Genomic DNA, 22,030 nt, shown 5'->3' on the forward strand with positions numbered 1-22,030 from the left:
AGGGAAAAAAGAATATGTCATGTTGTTTAAGAAGTGGAATTAGGTCTGAGACACGATTGCCACCCTTAACAATTATCAGTATCAGGCTGTTTTTTCATTAATGTAAAAATTTTGAGCATTTTTAGAGTATTTTAAGGTTCTTGTATCTGTGATTAAATTTCTCCTCTAATGTGGTAGAAATAATGCTTTTGTATTCTAAAATGGAACCATTGCTTAATATATGTGCAGTGTCCTGATTCAAGATTGGCAAAGGGGTCCTCATTTTTGTCCTTTTGCTTTCTTGATTTATTTCTATAGTGATAAAGTAGGTGTACAAACTTTGCCGTGTCAGTTCTTCCTTTTGCCATTTTGATAGAAAATCTTACCATAGGCTTCTGAAGATAGTGTTGCTTTTGGTTTTATAGTTAAGAGAGTCACTTCATATTTTAGAAGTGCCATTTTATGAAAACATTTCACTTGAAGTGAAATAAAGGAATGTGTGTGTGTAAAAGAGAGAGAGAGGCCAACTCTCACTTCCTAGGTTTATGGGTTTATCTACTTTAAAAATTGTTTTGGTTTATAATATGAGCTTAATGTTACAAGAAACCAAAATCCTGAAGAGTTGGTAGAGCTAACTAAACTTTGTCTTTTGTAATTCATATTCATGACTGAGAAGCACTAAGGCCTGTTGACCTGATAGCAATTCACAAATCTATTCTACACTGAATCTATTAATCAGGTTATCTAGTGGTTACTCTTAACCACTAACAGTTTATGACGAAGGTTTTTTTTTTTTTTTTTTAAAGATTTACTTATTTGTGAATACAGAACTGGGGTACAGGCCAGAGGTGCAGGGGCGGTGAGAGGATTCACTAGAGACAAAGTGGGGAACAGAACAGGCAGGCTGATGAAGTACACTGCTCAGGGGAGCAGCGGGCTGGTCAGGAGAGGTCTGCCGTGCTATGTGAGTCACTTCCGGGGGCGGGGTTCAAACTCTTGCTGAAGTGCCTTTAGTTTCTTAGTGCTGTGCTTTAACTCGCTGCGCTACCAGCGAGGCCCCACAAAAATAGTTTTTAGGAAGGTATTATTTTTAATCAATGAAAGAAGAGACATATTTTGCTTTGCTTTTGTGCTAAAAAACCACAGATGTGTGATTTGGTGCCAAGGTTTCCCCCCTCCCCCACCCCCTTCATTCACATGTTTATCCTCTCCTTTTATTCATTTATTAGAATTTGGTATGCCAGATATTGTGTTAGACGCTCCTGACCTTCAAAAGTTGTCATTTTCTTAGGAAACTACTTAATGTATTGAATTTAATTAATGAAATTGATCTTTTTAAATTTGGTTTTAAGTTTACATATTTTTGCTTTCTCTCACAGCAGCATTAGTAGGTTAAGCACTGTATCTTAAATATTTTATCTTTTAATTGTAATGAAAATCAGATTGAGGAATTACTAGAATGTAGGAAGGAATTTATTTCTGTATAAAAATTTTGAGAATGTTGTAGAGCTAAGGTTGATAATGGGGAAAGTTTTGTATATTTAGTTTTCAAGTATACACAAATAATCCAGATAAAAGGATTGGCTGGTAAATGTTATTTTATGCCTAATTTTGAAATATACAAGCGTGCCTTGGATACTTTTGTACCCAATAGATTGGTAAGAGGAAAAGCTAATTCTCATGAATATTTCTTTTAAATTGTTGTTTTTCCTTTCTTGCCATTTAAATTTAGTCAGAAACATCAAATTCCCCCTTCCCCACTACACCCATAGGTGATTGATATTGATAGTGTATGCTTTTGGGGGTTAGATCAGTTTTTTCTCTCATTTTTAAAGCAAACCAGATTTGTTAAAGATACACAATTAACCATTTTTAGGAATCATCTTCAGTTAGATGTCACAGCTGCATACCCCTACTAAGTCTAGTTCGCACTCACATTCGTTCCAGATATCTAATGGGGTGCCCTCTGTATGTCAGGTACTGTGTTAGGCCTGAATTCAGGGGTGGCAGTAAATCTTTAAATGTTTGTACACATTTGCATACATAAATACACCTCCACTCTCAACCTCTGTCCTCCATCCCCTTCCTATTACAAAATTGTTAGTACAATGATGAAAAGACAGGGGCTTTTTCATGGACATTATGGAAAAAGCTAAGCTACTTTGGGAGAAGGAGTAGAGTGTCAAGGAAGTCTTATGAGGGAAGTGAAATTTTTCATTCCTCAAGCAAAGGAGGGCTGAATTATTAGAGCCTACCGCAGGAAAACCTGTGTAAAGGCCCTAAAATTGGAATGAACTTGTTGTGTGTCAGTATGATTGGAGCTCAGAGAACTCAAAGAGAAAAGGCTAGCTTGTGGCTAAGGGATACACTGGTCGTGGACATTTCAGCCCTTGATTGGTAAGTCATTGAAGGATTTTAAATGGGGGTGGCAAATGCTAGAATCAGAGTTAATTATTTTAAAAAGATGACTGGCTGCAGGGCCCTCTGTTGAGGGGAACATGAGGAATGCTGGGAGGTCTGTCACAAGGATTGAGAACTGATTCAAATGATGGTAACTTGACTTTGAGAGGTCCCAGAAGGAGAGAGATAAATAGATAGAAATGTCCAGATGTCTAAGAATTGAAGACTAAAAGATACAAAGACTGAAGCGAAAAGTTTTTTTGTTTTGTTTTTAATATTTTCAACCAGTTCCTTCTTTCTTAAAATTGACTTTATTGCCAAATACTTTTATTTCTATTTGTTTTATTTTCATTAAAGCCCAATTAACTACCCAGCTTTTCCACAAAATAATGAAATGTTTATATACATTTTTTCCTGGCGTTGGTCCTTTCTGTTGTTAAGGAGTAGAATATAAATAAGTTTCCTTTCTCTACCCTTCCCTATAGATCTACCCAAATGGCTAGAAAAGTTGGTTGTAGAAGGAGAGCAACAAAAAGGAATTTTGTAGAAAAAAAACTAAATGGAACTATGCATGTACAAAGAGATCTCAGAGTTTTGAATCTTGCAGTACAAAATAAAGTCAAATTGCCTTTGTCTTACATGGTCCTCTGATAGTATTACTGATTATGGGTGTTTTCTTTCTCTGAACGTGTTGGAAGCACTTGAGGACTGTTAACATGTTAAGTGTTCTGTTATATGGTTTGGTTTCCTTCTTCTACTATACTTACAGACAGTTAAGCCTGTTTAGGTTTCTGTGGTGACTCCTTTTTACCTTATTTTCCTCCTAATCAACCATAGTTTTGATGTTATTACTAGGATTGACATTTAACTTTATTCTTAATCTTTCTGTGGAAAGGATCACTTGTGAGTACTTCCTGAATGGGTGCACTAAGGATTAAGTGTTTTCCTCATTTAAAAATGTAGGGTGACCTCGCTGAAGGTACATCATGTTACCTCACGTTCCTGAGCAAAAGCCTCCAGTGTATGAGCCAGAGTCCTTTCATGGCCTTCCATGGGCATATATCACCTGATTTCTCTCCTTTTCCCTGCATTGCTCTCCATTCGTAGTCCATACTTTGTTGATCCGAAATTCCCAGCTTCCATCCCTCATCCAGCCCCCACTTTAGGGTCTCATCACTTCTTGTTCCCACCATGCTTTGTCAGGTTATCACATGAATCTTGGCTCACGTTTTATTCAGATGTCTACTCCTTAAGACACCACTTTTTCAAATAAGCTCCCAGTTCCCAAGTAGCCTCCAACTTGTGTCCATCATTCTTGAGCCCTCCTATCCTCTTCATATTTTCTTTAGGAAAGACCATTTTTATTTGCCTTTTCCCAGCAGGAAAATTATCTGAGGACAGAGACTTTAACTAAATGGTTAAGTTCCAGGGATTATGCTCAGTGAGATAAATCAAAAGGAAAAAGAAAAATATCGGATGGTTTCATTTATAGGAGGAATATAAGGGAACGAAATAAGGGATCCGGGGAAAAATAACAATAAACAAAGGAAAAATAACACAACAAAAACAATTGGACAACTATAAATCAGAGACACTTGCAGGGGAGGGAATGGGGTCAAGATGAGGGTGGGAAGAGCACAAGGGACTAAGGTGATGGTGTATGGTGAACTGGTGGTGGGATTCTGTGGGGACTACACCTGATGGAAATACATACAAATAAAAAATTAAAAATGAAATGACTATCTTCTAGATTGGTTTCTGACACATGGGAAAATTCAACAAGTATTTGTTAGATTGAATATACATTACACTTCTACAGCCACAGCTTTTTCCAGCTTCTGCCATGACCTTCTGTCCTTCAGTAGATATAGCAACACAGCAATCTAATATCCAAAATCTATTTGTATTATGTAAATTAGTGAATAAATCTAACAGGACACCAACAGGATCTATGTTTTTAACTAGGTAGGTATCGTCCCATCTTTGATCTTGTTCTAACTTACCCGTATAAATAGGTCAGCAGCGCTGTGACAGTGTGTTGGCAATGGAATAATCACAGCTGACATGTTTTTGAGTGCTTACTGTGTCAGCTATTGTTATGATTACTTCTGGAATATTTGTTTAGCAACGAAACCTATGAAGGGCTATTCCCCATTTTGCAGGTACTAAAATGAGTAACCAAGAATTTAACCCACTTGTTTAAAGTCAGTTAGGAAAGGTATTTCTTCAGTTTGCATTTAGAAAATTTGACTGTGGTGTCAACACAATATTCTTTTGTGATAGGAAATAGTAAAGCCTGATAATGGAACAATATGGCGCTGTTGTTCCCTTTATATTCTTTCAGAAGAAACCCTCTTTTGCTTACCTGTTCAGTGGGAGGAGAAGTGTGGGGTTGGCTTTTACATGATCCAATTGTGAATTTTTTCAATTTAACCGTTAAAAAGTGACTGGAAAAGAATTTCAGAGAAAATGGAGCCTCTGGAGATGAGGAGTGATTGGGAGGCTCTGGTTTCATGAATATTTATCCATCCCCTCAGTAATATTTACTATCTGTTCGGTACCAGTCTGTAAGGACAGTCTGTGAAATAGAAGAGCAGTTACAAAAAGAAAATGAGAAACATTTTAGGGAGAAGAATGGATTGGGATAGATTTCCTCAACCAAGGAGAGTTGTTCAAATAGAAAGAAGTAAAAAAAAAATGTTGGATGGGCCTCTTGGTGGTTCAGGGCTTAAAATCTCAGTGCTATCAACCAGCCACTGCAGCAGGAGTTCCATTCCCAGTCAGGGAGTGACCCACATGGCGCAGCAGACCTCTCCTGTCTAACCGCTGCTCCCCTCGGCAGTATATTCCAGTCAGTACTTCTGTTCTGCTCTCCATTCGGTCTCTGGTGAATCCTCTCACTGACAACAGCTCTGGCCTACACCCAGTTCTTATATGCATGTAAATACAGTAAATAATAAAAAACAATATATAAGGAAGAAAGAAAGAAAAATACTGGATGTCATTTAGAGAATGAAGAGACCTGAGAGAGATTAGCAAGGAAGATGTGGGCAGATCGTGAAAGATACCAGGAACCAGTAGGGTATTTCTACTTAAGTAGGCTTAACTAAACCACAGACATTACCATATTTAATCACCAAAATGGTTTTTCCTCAAAAGTAAGCTTTATAAAATAATGTAATATGAAATAATGATTATGAGTTAATAGAATAGCTTTAATAATAGTTCTGCTTACTAACTATATGAACTTAAGCAAGTCATTTTAATACTTTTATAATTAAATATTTGTTAAAAGATGCATCCCTAAGTTTTCATATTTTTAAAGCATACACATATCTGAAGATACATGTATATTTCCTGATGGATTGTTGGTTTCTTGTATGACTGAAATTTTTAATACTTAGCAAGCTTATGTTTATAGACTTTTATACATTGATGGGGTCATGCTATATATTCTGTTGCTTGCTGATTTCAGTATATTTTGCATATTTCCGAGATCAGTATATTTCGATATTTAATGCCTATGTATTATTCTATTTCTGGATTATAATAACCAATGTTTTACTGATGGATTTTTAGGTTGTTTAAAACTTTTGATCAAAACAGTCAACCTGTTTCTGCATTGATTTGGCTATTTTAAAGTGTAAATCCATATCACTTCCCAAAATGATTGGGCCTATTTATATTCCCACTGACTACGTAGTTTCTTTTCCTTCTCATTCTCTCCAAACTTTTGGGGATCTTTCTTGTATGTGCCAATTTCACTGGTCTAAGATAACTGTTAAATTGACCTGCAATTACCTTATTGAAAGTGATAAGTAAGCATTTTTCTACATACCTCTTGGTCTTCTGTATATCCTCCGTAGTGAATTTTCTATTCAGAGCTATATTCATTGGGTTGTTTGGCGTTTATTTTGTTGTTAAATTGAATATTTTTTTAATGTATCTTAGAGGGAAAAACTTTAAAAAATGAAACCTTTAAAAAATTAAGCTTTCTCCCTTAATGATTATATTAACTATAGATTTGAGATATATGGTCTTTATTCTGTTGAGACTCTAGGTTCCTTCTGTTCCCATCTTGCTGAGAGTTTTTATCATGAATGGGTGCTGAATTTTACCTAATTCTTTCTCTGCTTCTATTGATAAGTTATTTTTTTTTTAAAGATTTATTTATTTATTCATACAGAACTGGGGTACAGGCCAGAGGCTCAGGGGCGGTGAGAGGCTTCACCAGAGACAGAGTGGGGAGCAGAACAGGCAGATCCACGAAGTACACTGCTGAGGGGAGCAGCGGGCGGGTCAGGAGAGGTCTGGCTCGCCATGTGGTCTCCTCCGGGGCAGGCGGCAGGCGGGAATCGAACTCATGCGGAAGTGGCTTCAGATTCTCAGTGCTGTGCTTTAACCCGCTGCGCCACCAGGGAGGGCCTGATAAGTTATTTTTATATAATACTCATATTTTTTAAAATATAAAACTATTCATGAGATCAATTTTCACATATGGACCTATAAATGGTTTTGTTGTTAGACAATATTTAAACAGAAGTTATATGCACACAAGTTTCTTTTAAATAAAATTTCAACTATTTTCATCAACATGTACATCAAAATTTCTGAGACTGTTTTCATCAACGTTGCTATCAAAGTTTCTGAGAGAATCTAAGTTGTATCAATGAAAACCAAATTTGTTATTTTATATTAAGTGTGAATATTTTTAATGATAGTCATTCCTGTTACCAATTACATGAAATGTAGGTCCTCAGTTTTGGGGATTGAAATTATTTTGTCTTTGTAATGTTGATCTTCATCACAATTGAACATTTGCTTGTTCCTATTGAGGCATCTTGTTCTTTATGCCCAAGTATATAGAAGCTCGTTCTCCAAGAGCAAATAAATTCGAGTTGATTTTGAATGGTATTCAATTAAATTGGCAATTTTCATATGAGGATAACATGTCTTCATATTATACATTATTGGATATATACTTTTTCAAGTTAGAGATCACACTTAGAGCTCATCATACTTTAGGTTCTTGTACAGTACCACGTATATTTATTGAAATTTTATGTGCAGTAAAATGACGAAGCTTTTTTTTGTATTTAATAAGAGTGGGCTCAACAAATTAACAAAGTTTAATTTTTTTGAAAAAAAAATTTTTTTTCTAGGTGTGACTAGGTTCCTTAAGGGTAAAATAAACAAACTGGTCTTTCCACTATAGCAACCCTAGAAAAACAACTCTTTCCTGCCTTTGAGTGAGTTCTTTTGGGATATTACCCTTGGAGAGTTTTGATGTCATTTAAACCTGAAACTCATACAGTGGACATACCACATATTTTCTCAAAGATGTTCATCTTCATTTATCACTGATAGGTTTTTTTTTTTAATTTTTATAAAATAGAAGATGCATGATGAAATTTGAATTTCAGATAACTAATGAGTACTCTTTAGAATAAACATGTCCCAAATAATATTTTTACTGTTTTTATGAAATCAAGTTTAGCTAGGCATCCACATTTTTGTTTTATTTTTATTTAAATATTTATATGAATTAATATTAACTCTGGCAACCCATATCCTGGGATCATTCTTGACTAAATTTTGAGTACCTTGAACGAAGGGGTTCAGTTGTAGCCCAATTCATCTGTATCTACTTTTCCTGTTCCCATGGTAGCATGGCCCGTTTACTCACTGAGAGAATAAGCTCTTTAACCAGCTATGTTTCTTTATTTGAGTATTTATAAAGCATCTTTGCGCTACTGAGTTTGCCCTTTTGTGTGAATTAAATTCATTGAAAAAAATCATGTTTTAATGAATAGTTGTATATCTCAACCTTAATTGAAAATTTTTTTAATTTCCCCTTCTCTTTCCTTCTTTTCGTCATCTCTCTTCCTCTTCTCTTTCTGGCTCTTACTATAATTAGTTAGCATTAACAGCAAATGTTTGCTTTAGTTAAATTATTCAGAACATTTATTTTACTTGTCAAAGGTTAGATCAGGTTGTTGTTTGAACTGGTAATTAAATGCAGCCTAATATGCTCTCATATTTATATGCAGTATAAGTGTAGTTCCTCATCATTCTGTATAATTTTAAGATGTTCAAGACTGACATTTCAAAAAGGTTTTGATTTTGTGGAAAAGAAAACAGTCTAAGCTATCTAGTTTGTTATCTGTTGTGAAAGTATACAAAGTGATGTTGAAAGTGAATACTACATGTCCATGCTAGTATTAACTGCTAGTGTGGCATGCAGTACCATGGTGGTGATTTTCACCAAGCAGTATACAGGATTAATCTGCTTATTGAATTTGTTTTTGATATGAGAATGAGTGTTGGTGTACTTGGTAGGAGTTCAATAGCTCTGTGTTAATTGAGTGCTTTGGGCCATATTTAGCAATATGGGAGATAACCATCTCTTATAGTTCAAACATTGTAAGCTTAGGTGATATTCATATCTATGACATACTCCAAGTTTCATTTAAATCATTTCAGTGAATATGCTTGTGTGTAGGAAGAAATATAATTCAATTAATTCTTATATCTGGTATTTATACTGAAATGTGCCTCTTGGGTTTTATTGATTGATTAAATAAGAGATTTTTGCATGCTGGAAACTTAAGATGAATAAACAGTTATCAAGGATGCCATAATGAAAAGTAAGGATACTTTCCATATACAGGAGAATAAAATAGACAAAGCCTTTGTAGTCATAAAAGTCATAATAGGAGCTAATGTAAGTTGATAATATTTTAGGTAGTGGTAGTATTATCAGAAAGGTACGGCTGAGTAATGAGATGAAGAGAAGGGGAGGGAGTGAGTATACTGAATGTGGCGGTGCAGCCATGGATGACCTCACCAGTCACATTTGAGCCTGGGCTTGGATTGTCAGTAGGGAGAGTTGTAGGATAAAAGATCAAGCAGTAGGTGGGGACAAGGTCATGTAGGGTTTTATGAAATTGTTTTATCTTATTTTGAGTGGGATGAGAATCCTTTGGAAAGTTTTGAGCAGAGAAGAGACACTAGCCTAGTTAAATTTACATGTATAACTCAGGCTGCTATGAGTAGCAGGTCAGTAAATCTCAAGGTTGGAAATAGGGAGAACTGTCACTGTCAGAGTCGGTCAGATAGTGGGGTTGGCAGTGATTGGGGCCAGGGCAGAGGGGCCTGAGTCTTGCTTTTATATAGAAAGTAGAACCAACAATATTTTCCAATGAATTAGATATACTTCAGGAAAATTTGAACAGATAGTTCAGTTATTTAAAGGGGTACAGAGTATTCCCAGTAGAAGAAATGGGGATATGGCAATGAAGTCTAATTTTGTTTAAAGAATAGAATCAAGTCCTGTGTGACTGATCACAGGGCATGGGGGCTTGTGGGATCAGAGGGTGAAGCATGGGTCTGGATTTAAAGCCTCTTAAAAGAGTTTGGATTTTATGTTTAAGTATGTTAGGGGAAGATTTGCAGTGGGAAAAACTGTGTTGGCTATGGTATGGTAGATAGATATATTAGGTTGATCTGAGTGAACAGTAACAAAAAAATCTCAATTGGGTTCTACAGTAAGGATTGTGTTACAGAGAGCAACAAGTCCAGAATTAGGGTACATCTAGGTCTGGTTGGGGTGATCCACTGCAATTAAGTGTATCTATCTTTCTGTCTTTATAGAAGTCCCTAGGTGACTCCATTCCTATGAAATGGCTCATCCTAAATGTGTGGCATAAGAAATGGACTGTGATGACTGACGTGAACTACTTAAGACCCAGAGGCACTTAAAACCTCGGCACTCTGCCGAGGCACGTTGACTAGACAGACTGTAGGTTTTGTTAAAAAGGCAATCAACTGTGTTTATAGCAGTGAGGAAGGAAAGCTGGGAGACCGGTTAGAAGTGTTTCCAGAGTTCAGGCAAGAAAAGAAGGCTCGAAGTAGGGAGTTAGAAATGACCATACACCAAAGAGGAGGCAAAAAGAGAATAAAAAGTTTTAACTTCCTACTGGTATCTTCCATTACATACCTTTTCCTTAAAAGAATAATCTATAGGCCTTCCCTGGTGGCGCAGCAGGTTAAAGCACAGCACTCAGAAGCTAAAGCCACTGCCGCATGAGTTTGATTTCCTCCTGTCCCGGAGGTGACCACATGGCATGGCAGACCTCTCCTGACCCTCTATAAGACCACTGCGCCCCTCAGCAGTGTACTTCGTCCATCTGCCTGTTCTGCTCCCTACTCTGTCTCTGGTGAAGCCTCTGGCCACCCCTGAGCCTCTTGCCTGTACCCCAGTTCTGTCTGAACAAATAAATAAATCTTAAAAAAAAAAAAAAGAAGAATCTATAGTATTGCTTTGTTAGAAAGGCTGAACAAACTTCTCCATAACTGAACTGTTAACATTTATTGCTTATTATTGTTACGCAGGTTCCTACGTTACTACATCACAGTGAGGGCAATACCCTGTAGAGGAGCAGTAAGAACTTACTTCTGGAGCTGGTCCACAGTTAAGTATTCAAGTTATGTGTAGGAGTTAGAAAAGTGAGTGTGGGAAAGGCTCATAGGGAGACAAGAAGTGTCGGATAAAATGGAGGAGAATTGGAAATGTTATGTTAGCTTGTTAGCTAGTTTAGTTAGAGAGGAACAGGTGATGCTCTTAACTGCTGGCTTGCACCAAAGGGAGGGCTTTTGCATGTTTTGTGACAAAATGTATGATTTTGTTTGATGCTTATGTGATGAGTGGCATTTTTTCTTGTTCTTGTTCTTAGTATCATTAGTTGAATATAGTTGACCAAATTCATATTCTCCTTTTTCAAATGTTGTTCATTCACCTTAAATTCCTAGTTATACCTTTACTTAGATTTTTGAAAACTTGACTGGAGTCTGATGGCTAGAGGTGGTATACTTCTGTGTGGCTGTATAATAATAAAAAGGTTTGGTCCTTCACTGAGTTACTTCCCCAATCTCTGCATCTTGAGCATCTGTTGAAGAGAACTGGAAACCATGAGAAAATACACGGTGGAGAACTTTTTGTTTGTTCACCTCATAATGCTCAGAGTTCTCATGGTTTAGATGGTCACAATTGTCACTTTCTATGAACTTACAGCATTTGAATCTTGAAAGCCAAATATATTCTTATTTTGCAATCTGCAATATTTAAACCCATCTGTGAACCTTTTGTATGTTGTACGATCTGATTATATGTGGTTTACGAACCTGTCATTTTGTGATAGAGTATGTACGCTAACCACTTATTTTGATAGCTTGAAAATTACACAATTTAAATCTCTTAATTTTTCTGTAGTCATTGTTCTTAGTATTTTGACCTTTATTATAATCCTATTCCTATTTACAGACAACACTTAAATAGTACAGTTGTGTGGTTGGTAAGAATAAATCAGGGTTTCAGGATTTTACCAATGGGTGATATTTAATATTGAATGACATGTATTAAGACAAATGCTTTTATATATAATTTATTTGGCATTGTAAATGCATTTATCTTGTGAGAAACAGACCCCCTGTTGTCAGATGAAGTATTCTGGAAAGGTTTGGAGTAAATAAATAATAAAACTACTTTGATATACAATCTAACCAATATTAAATATTAAGACTTTCAGATGATTGATTTTAATACTTAATTAACTTAGTTAAAGTCCAATGTAACCCTCTTGCATTAAAGATTGGCAGAATTTAAAATTAAGAACTTTGTTCTTTTGCTGTTTTCTTTCACAGTTTTTCCTTTCTTCCCCTATTTCTGTCCCTGTAGTTAAGACTTTAGAGCATCATTACTCCTAATCATTAACCAGCCCAAGCCATTAGTATCCAACATTTCTAAATTAAAAAGTCTTTGCCAAATGGCTATAGTGTTCAGTTAGTCTTTCAATTATGAAAATACAGTTCTTATTATTAAACTTTCTTGCTTTACAACCAAGATGTCATATTTTAGGTTATATACTTAACGTGGTAAACGCATTCTGCCTGTAACACATATTTATTCATGCTAGCTCCTCTCCTTTTATAATCATTCTTTGGAAATAGTTTATTTAAGCTCTTTGATATGCTTTTCTTATAGGAGATATCTTTATGTAAAGTACTACTACTCTGTCATTTCAGTGTTTGACTTTTAAGTTTACCATCAGTCAAGAATTTAAATGAATGAAGTATGCTTATATGAGCTTTTCTGAATATGGATGCCTTTAGAACACACAATTCAGAATGCTAATTCTATTCCTATGTATTAGAAACAGTGAAAGAATGAATACAAGCTGAAATACACAGAACTTCAGATTCAGAGGGGATAAATTATTTTTGGAGGTTTTGTCTATGTGATGCCATTTTAAGAGACCATTTATTCAGTTATTTATTTGTGCAATGCTAATTATTTGAAGTTCACTTTAAAACTGCTCATTACGGGACCTCCCTGGTGGCTCAGTGGGTTAAAGCACAGCACTAAGAAGCTAAAGCCACTTCCGCATGAGTTGGATCCCCCCTCGCCCCAGAGGTGATCCACATGGTGCAGCAAACCTCTCCTGACCCGCCCACTGCTCCCCTCAGCAATGTACTTCCTCCATCTGCCTGTTATGCTCCCCACTCTGTCGCTGGTGAATCCTCTCACCGCCCCTGCACCTCTGGCCTGTACCCCAGCTCTGTATGGATAAATAAATCAATCTTAAACAAACAAACAAACAAACAAACAAACTGCTCAGTACTTCAGTTTCATGGAAATATTGTTTTGAAATTTTATTTAATCTGCAGAACTGTATCCTAAACTTTTTTCCTAAACTCTTATCCTTTTGTAAAATAATTAACTATTTTCACGAGACATCCCTTCTTTTAGATAGGACACTTTGTCCTAATATTTAATGCCAAAAGAACCAGTTTGTGAAACCAATACAATTTGTCCTTAAGTTCAGTTTTGGATTTTCAATGGCATTTCTGTGCCAAGTCCTGTGGCCTGGATAGTAGTAAAACTGTATTACAAAGTTGGTTTTGAGTTTGTGAATTTTGAGTTCATATGACATAGGAAAGTTAAACCGTTATTTAACATATGTGTAGCAAAGAATATAAAGGTGTATACTCAGGTCTTGGGAAGTGTATCATGCTTTTAAAATTGGAAAGGCATGACTATTTCTTAAAAATCTGAGTAGCGGCCCTCCCTGGTGGCGCAGCGGGTTAAAGCGCAGCACGGAGAAGCTAAAGCCACTTCCGCATGAGCTCAATTCCCGCCTGCCTGGGAGGTGACCACATGGTGTGGCAGACCTCTCCTGACCCGCCCGCTGCTCCCCTCAGCAGTGTACTTCATCGCTCTGCCTGTTCTGTTCCCCGCTCTGTCTCTGGTGAAGCCTGTCGCCGCCCCTGAGCCTCTGGCCTGTACCCCAGTTCTGTATGCACAAATAAATATCTTAAAAAAAAAAAAATCTCAGTAGCATTTTTGTCAGTCTAAGAAATTTTAGAGACAGATTGTCATTATTTTAAAACCTTGAAACCCATCAGTTATGGCATTGTGTAGTCATTTTCACTAAGGTATATATTTTTGGTCACTTCCAATATCTGGGTCTAGAAAAGATTAAGGCACCTAAGGATAGATATCTGAATTTATAGTACAAATATAAGGTGTCATGACTCGATGTGGGTTATAAAATATTCATGCTGTTTTGACTTTCACAGTTATTATCTGAAGCTTTGTAGACCAAAAAAAAAAAAATGTTTCCTTAATTCTGTGTATGAAATTTTACTAAATATAGGTCATTTATTTATTTATATTAGTGACTAAATAGAGTTGTTTAAAGGCCATGGACAGTAGTCAAGTATTTTCATGTATTCATGGAACAGGAATTAAAAACTTTTTTTTTTTTTAAGATTTATTTATTTATGCATACAGAACTGGGTATAGGCCAGAGGTGCAGGGGCGGTGAGAGGATTCACCAGCGAGAGTGGGAAGCAGAACAGGTAGATGGGCGAAATACACTGCTGAGGGGAGCAGCAGGCGGGTCAGGAGAGGTCTGCTGCGCCCTGTGGTCACCTCTGGGGCAGGCGGGGATCCAACTCACGCAGAAGTGGCGTTAGCTTTTTAGTGCTGTGCTTTTAACTCACTGCGCCACCAGGGAGGGCCAGGAATTGAAAACTTTTTTAAGAAATTTACTTCACATTTAAAAGCAACATCATGTTATGATTTCATAAGGTAATCACAGTAGTAGTAGCCAACACACTCAAGTGTGTTTTTATTCTAGAAAGCAAAAATAGCCCTTTGTATTTAAGCCAATATAACAAATCCAAAAGAAAGGTGGCACCTGCTTACTACTTTATTTTTGAATGAGATTGTCATTGAAATTCATTAATTTAAAAGAACATCATCCAAACTTTTCCCACAGAGTTCATGAAAATAACTCATTACTCCTATTAAGCAGGCTTGCTTTATTTAATTATAAAAGCATGTTAATGATTCAGTATGAATTGATAAGTATAGTAAATTATAGAGGATGCCTGATTGTATAGAATTGTAGACTGGTGTATTTGGTTTATTTTGTGTTCTGTTTATTATGTATTACCTGAGACTTTTCAGTTTCTAAAGAATTGTTAAAGTTAAAATCACTGTATGACTTCTTGAATCAGTTTTCCTTCAGGTAAAAATCTTAAATATCTTTGAGCATCTTGAATGACTATGTGATCATCAATATATTGTATTTTAAAGTATTTCTTGGAATTGAAATTATTTAGAGAAGTGAGAATTTAACAGGAAGACCTTAAAAAGGAAAATATGTGTGTATATACATATGTGTGTGTATATATGTATATACTTATATACATCTACTTATATAATCTCCCCTTTGTTAGCATAATACCAGAGCTAGAAACCATGAAAGAGATACAGATATATTTGGATGTAGAAAATTGCAACTGTTGTCACAAAAATACCATATAATTGGAAGACATATACTCTTCAGAAAAATATATGCACCCTATAACACAGGTTTAATACCTTTAATACTATAGTTGCAAATTATGAAAATAATCATAACAATAAGCTCCACCCACAAAAGACAATAAGCAAATGTCAGAGAGAACTTATGAAGTAATCACACTTGTAATCACACTTGTTGTTGAGCAAAGGCAGTGTAAAATTTACCGTAAAATTTACTGTGTTTCGAAAGGAAAAAATGAATTACTCATTTCCAATGCTAATGCAGTTCCAGGGGAAATAACTTGTTCTGCTATGTACAGTTCTTTGTAATTTGCCAAACTTATCCCAAAATCTTATTCTTAATATATGTTTTGGCTCAAAAATTATAAAACTTATTCTAAGGAAATAAAAATGGATGTGATATCATAATAATGAAAGATATTCACTATGAGGCTATTAATAATATTGAACAACTGAAAGCATCTCTTTATTAATAAGAAATTGGTTATGTAATTTGCTGTAGCTATGAAATGGAATATTAGACATCCATCAGATGTGATAATATGGCATTTGTTATAATCAGTATATTTAGCATGATGTATGACTTTAGATATTCAGAAAAAAAGACAAAAAAGATATATGAATTGCAGTGTATAAATTTAATGTGTGATTTTAGAGTTCTGTATTTTCTAGATTTTTGTCTTTATATTGTCAAAAGTGTTATTTTGATAAAACGAAGGATTTTATGTATGACAACTGAAAATTTAACATGTGCAAAAATTTTATTGAAATAAATGTGATTAAACATTGAGGTAAAGTATACCTATGACATTAAGATTTGGGGAGAAATTTTAAAAAATGAAAACTTTATGCTACTCTTGCTTCATTGGGTATGGATTCACAGTCCTGGGGCCTGTGGAGAATTTGTTTAAGATTTATTTATTTATGTTAACAAGAACTCGGGTACAGGCCAGAGGAGCAGTGGGGTGAGAGTCTTCACCAGAGACAGATGGGGTGCGGAACAAGCAGATCTACTGAAATAGACTGCTGAGAGGAGCAGTGCTCAAGACAGGAGAGGTGTGCTGCACCATGTGGGTCACCTCGCTGGTCAGGGATTGAACTCAATCTACCTACGTGGCTGTGGATGGCTTCATAGACTTGTGCTTTAATTCTTTGTACCACCAGGGAGGACCCTGTGGAAATGTTTGTAAGGCTCAGTTATTTTAGTCTTGTATTTATTCCCAGTTGTAGCAGAAAGAAAAAAAGATCATCATTTTTCTTTGTATTTTTCACCTCCCAGGTGGTCACTTTTGAAGATACTGTCCAGTCCACACAATGTATCATTCCTTATCTGAAGCGAGGCATCCTCTTCAATCAGAAGAACAAGAAGTGGGCGTCGACCCCTTGTCCAGTTATTCAAACAAGACTGGAGGTGAGTTTTACAGGCAGATGCATTCTGCAGTCACTGGTAACCAAGCAGGGGTTCACACTGAGGCGGCTGCAGCTGGCTTGCAGTGCTGTGTCTGACCCACTGCGCCACCAGGGAGGGCCCTGTTATTTTCTTAATAATTGAATTTGTGTCCTACTAAATCTGGGCATTGAAATGATTAAAATAGACTAAAAGAAAAACTATATTCAGGGTCTCCCTACAAATAGTCAAATGGGTATGTATTACAACTCTGTATTATTTTTGCAGTATCAATAATATATCTTAGAAGGAAATAGTTTGTGAGAATTTTTGAAGTGTTACCCATATTTTAAATAATTTATTAAATATTTCTTAAAGTTAGTTCACTGACTCAGTTAACTGCTTGTGATTTTTCACTCATAGAATAAGCCATATGTGTTTTGTGTGCTTCAAATAACTTTTTTTCCCTGTATTGTTATACAGGTTTGCCATAAACTCACATTTTGGGATTTAAAAAAAAAAATGGATTCTTAAAGTGTTTATTTCTTTTTTTTTTTAACTTGCTTTCTTTATGGAGTGTGCTTATATTGTGCATCTTTAATACCTCCTACATCATAAAATGTCATTAGTTATTTTTAATGGAACTAGTATTTGCCCTTAAACGTATTTTTGCAATTTTATTTATTTTTATATTTGCTTTTAACTGGTTGTTCTCCAAAGGGCCATTGTTTAAGGTTCTGATGATATGAAAATATTATTGTCCCACTTCAGTTTCAAGTATTTTAAAATTTTAAAGAAATCTTTCCTGGTTATGTTTTTTTTTTTCTTAAATGTAATGCCGACGCACCTATAATTAAATAAGCCAAATTATTTTGCAAGCACTTCTTTATAATAGGTATTATAAAAATGGAATGTTTTGAATAAGTATATAAATTAGTTTCACCAAAATTTTTCATGCTATTTCTGATTTATATAATTATTTTTGAACAGAGGGATTTTGTTTTTGTTTTTTAAGTACACATTTTTCTCAGGTCTATATCATTAAATTTTGAGTGTTTTTTTTTTTAAAGCCCAGTTTAAAAAAATATTTTAAATTAATTTTATCCATTATTGTTTGGAGGAATGAGTAGTTACCTTTACTGAAAAGGCTTTCGTTTATATCCTAGCCTAACATTTCTATGACATACAAAGTTATTAGGACTGAATTGATGTTTAAAAGTGCCATTAATTCATTTACCCCAAATGTTCATTAACAATGTAAATGTATGCTGATGTTCTATGAGACAAGGAAGTGACTAATGACTCTTCCAACTAACAACACTTAAAATGAATAGAAACTTTAGATAGCTAATCTTGAAGTAATCAAGACCCTCATTCAGCTTGGCATCTCTGTATGCTCTAAAACAGCTGTCAACTGTTAAAAATATATACAAAACACACATACGCACACGCACATGCAGAAAGAAGGATATGTAAATATGTAGTTCTTCAAAGCCATAAAGGTTACTAACCGTGGTGGGTTTTGTGCATTGTATATGTAAATATTTTATATAAAGCATCTATTTCATCTTCTTAGATTTCCTTTTTGCAGGAAAAATAAACGTGTGTTGCATTTTAATGGGGTTGTCATATTTACTTGAAGAATCATCACCTTTCTAGTATGTTTGTTTATTTTAATATATGTCTTTCATGGGTTTCTCCATGTAGTTGAAACCTTTTACACATTCTTCCCACAAGGGAATCTGTGGCAACTGAACGACTCATTTTATAAGCAACTGGACAGTCAAACACTGGACTTAATTAGTGGTTTACCTATGTAAAAGTCATGTGTGTATGTGTGTGTGTGTTTCATTTTTTTTATAGATTCCCTAAGTAAACAACTAAGTCTTTCATTTTTCAAATCTGAATTTTAAGATTTGTAAAAAACAGTATATAACTGAGTTGGATGATTGCATATACTAGAAAGAATTAGCAAAAATTGTCAAAGAATAGCATTGGTATAAAGAAAACGGCTTGATTTATTTTCATGGGTGGTTGAAGGAAGTGGGGGAGGACAGAAACAAGGAACTGTTTTGCATATATCCCGTCAAAATTTTAGGCATATTTTCTATGTGATTAAAAGTTTTAACTGTTTATATTTTTCAAATAAAGAACAGCATAGGAAGTATGGCATTTTTCCCTTTGCACTATTAAATTAGGTCATATACAGATATTAACCACCTTAAATTCCAAGATCTTTTAATGAAAAGACATTAATAAATAATTGCCATGTTACTTGTAAGCACATAAAAAAGTAAACAAAAATGCCTGCATAGCTGTTTGTGATTATTCACTTTGAGTATATAATTGTTAATAATCAATTTAATGAAAAGTTACTTTATTACAAACTGAACACAACTAGCAAGATTTAGCAAGACTTAACCTGTTAAAAATTAATCTCACAATGACTACTTATTTTCACAGGCTTCTAAGAGAATGGAATGTTGCACACGATGAAAGAACATTTTCCTCTATTAGATCTTTTGTGAGAATGGCATTTCGTTACCTATTGCCAGAGCTTCTAGCTTCAATTTTATATGACTTCTTACTTACAGCTTTTATATAGTATTCAGATAATTACTTAATGTATCTTTGCCTTTTTATATAATATCTGTTTCAAAGCTTTCTATCTATCATTATGTATAAAATATTTAGTAACCAACTTCAAAAAAAAATTGCAGATATTCAGAAAATCCTGCCTATACCATTTTTGCCTCTGGCGATTTTGTTTTTGTCCCAAAAGTGCTTTTCTATATGTTATGGCATCATAAGAACTAGAAGGCAGGGCCTAACTTTTTGATGAAGAAATTGGTAATAATTAAAACTAGTAACTGAACTTGATGTTAAATGATGCTGTCCTAGCTCCTTATTGTTTTTCTTACAGGAGTTTAGATTTAAGTGATAGGTGACTTTGTTCTGTTGAAGATCACTGGCCACAATATTATGTGCTGTCTGACTCATTCAGCTGGAACCTAAGGGAGGAAATAGAAGTATCTCCTTCCCCTGGCTTATAGCTCTTGGTGCTTTTCCATTGTGCTAACAATAAATCCAAATCTTCACCATGATGGCCATGGTCAGTTTTTTGTCTGGACTTGCTCAGGTGTGCCAAACCAATTCTAAAGTCTGTGTGTTCCCATACATACCTCCGTTCTCAGACTATTGAATCCCTCATAGAACTCACCCACATGTAAGCCCACACACTTGCCCATATGTAACCCCACCCACCCACCCACACATGACCCCCCCACACATGTCCACATGTAACTCCACACATATGCCCACATATAACCCCATGTGTTGTTTCCTGTTCAGTGTTTGTTTCCTGGCTTTGAAGTGTGAACTTTCTTTCTTTTTTCTTTTTTCTTAAAGATTTATTTAAAAGTTATGCATATTGAAACTGGGGTACAGGCCAGAGGTGCAGGGGTGGTGAGAGGATTCACCAGAAACAGAGCGGGGAGCAGAACAGGCAGATCGTAGAAGTACACTGCTGAGGGGAGCAGCCGGTGGGTCAGGAGAGGTCTGCTGTGCCATGTGGGTCACCTCTGGTGTGGATGGGGATCAAACTCATGCTGAAGTGTCTTTAGTTGTCTTATTGTCCCTAATTATTGTAGTACCTGAAATCTTCTTCAGTGAAACTTAAGAAGGTCTTTTTGACCTCTCCTTTAAAATCTTTTTGGTTTTTGTTTTATATGACCCTAATCAAAATTTCCCAAAGAACCAAGTGGCAAAAGTTTAACTGGACACTAAATGCCACAAAACATTGTTTATGGTAGTCATTAAACCAATTTGGTCCATTTATTTGGTGTAATAATTTGGACCTACATTGTTTTGGGCAGATTCAAATCTTGGTCTTAGTTTACAGTTTAAAAAAAAAAAAAAAGCACTGTTTTGGGAGGGGCAGTTATAGTTTCACACCAAATTAAAAAGCAGTTACAGAGATTCCCTGTATAGACCTTGCCTCCTCACATAAATAGCCTCTCCCATTTCCAATATCCTATCACCAGAGTGAGACATTTGTTACAACTAAAGGATGTACACAGACCTGTACATAGTCATTGGAGCTCTCTAGTTCATGGTAGGACTCTTGGTTCTGTGTATTCTGTTGGTTTGGACACATGTGTGATAAAACATATATGTTACAGTAACATGTTATAGAACATACAAAGTTATCTTCACAGAAACTCTCTGTGTTCTGCCAATTCATCCCTTCCCCCCACCCTCCTTAGTCAGTAATTTTCTTTACACTCTGCATAGTTTTGTAAGAAGCATAGTTTTAATCAAAAATTCTTCTTAAAATTAATAAAAACTTTAAAGATCATTAAATAAATGAGAGAATGTCTTGAAAGTTCTTAAATGACAATAAAAGGATGTTAAAAAAGCAACCATTTTGGCCCTCCCTGCACTAAGAGACTAAAGCCACTTCCGCCCGCCTGCCCCGGAGGCCACCACATGGCGCCGCAGACCTCTCCTGACCCGCCCGCTGCTCCCCTCAGCAGAGTATTCCTCTATTTGCCTGATCTGCCACCACCTCGTTCCCTGGTGAATTCTGTCACCCTCCCCATCTGGCCTGTACCCCAGTTCTGTACGAATAAATATAATAAATCTTAAAAAAAAAAAAAGCAACCATTTTAAAAGTGTCTTCTTAACAGATTTTGTTTAGTGTGGTAATGATTGCTGACAGTGGTAGCGATTGCAGTGAGTCTGTCCTGCTCAAGCCCTCTATGTGGGACAGAAAGCTGGCGAAGAGAGGCTGTACTTTGAAAGGAATGAGTTAAGAGATCTGTGAGTCATTCTGAGAGAGGCCAGCTCAAACTCTGAGGTATATGAGAACTCCAAAGAAAGTAAAAAAGAGCTGAGGACTACTCCGTAGGAATGCCTCTTAATTAGACATTGGCGAGAGGTAGCATTATTTACAGCATTTGAGAATAAGCAAAGTAGGGAAAAGGTAGAGGAATGCTAAATTTCAGATGCCACATATGGAAGAGCTTCCAGAAGGTCCAAAGTGAACCTCAGTTCTCAGAAGAAAATACAGTTTGGTAATTAAAAGTTTATGGATAGTCTCTAATTAGTGTTATACTATTTTCAAGAGGTTGCTAACTCATGAGTGGATTGGAAGTGAACTTAAAAGATAGTGGTTAAAAGTCAATGATGAACGTTCAAATGAAAAGGTTCAAGTTTTGGGGGCCCTCCCTGGTGGCACAATGGCTTAAAAAACACTACTCTGAAGCTCTCCAAATCCACTGCAGCATGAGTTCGATCTGCAGCCAGGGAAGTGACCCACATAGTGCAGCAGACCTCTCCTGACCCCCCCCCCCCCCCCCCCCCCCCCCCCC

General features: G+C 35.8%; 1 protein-coding gene across 3 annotated transcripts in view; it reads left to right on the forward strand.

Annotated features, from left to right (window-relative positions):
- Positions 1–22,030, forward strand: part of TBC1D5 (TBC1 domain family, member 5) — a 365,130-nt gene that overhangs the window by 118,127 nt on the left and 224,973 nt on the right. For all 3 annotated transcript variants that reach the window (XM_012732149.1, XM_004692291.2, XM_012732150.1), the window contains one exon: positions 16,551–16,682. In XM_012732149.1, coding sequence (XP_012587603.1) covers positions 16,586–16,682 — 97 coding nt within the window. In that variant the 5' untranslated portion in view covers positions 16,551–16,585. The remainder of the gene's footprint in view (positions 1–16,550; positions 16,683–22,030) is intronic.

Source organism: Condylura cristata, unplaced genomic scaffold (assembly GCF_000260355.1).
Source record: "Condylura cristata isolate star-nosed mole 26May11 unplaced genomic scaffold, ConCri1.0 scaffold00033, whole genome shotgun sequence".
NCBI lineage: Eukaryota > Metazoa > Chordata > Mammalia > Eulipotyphla > Talpidae > Condylura > Condylura cristata.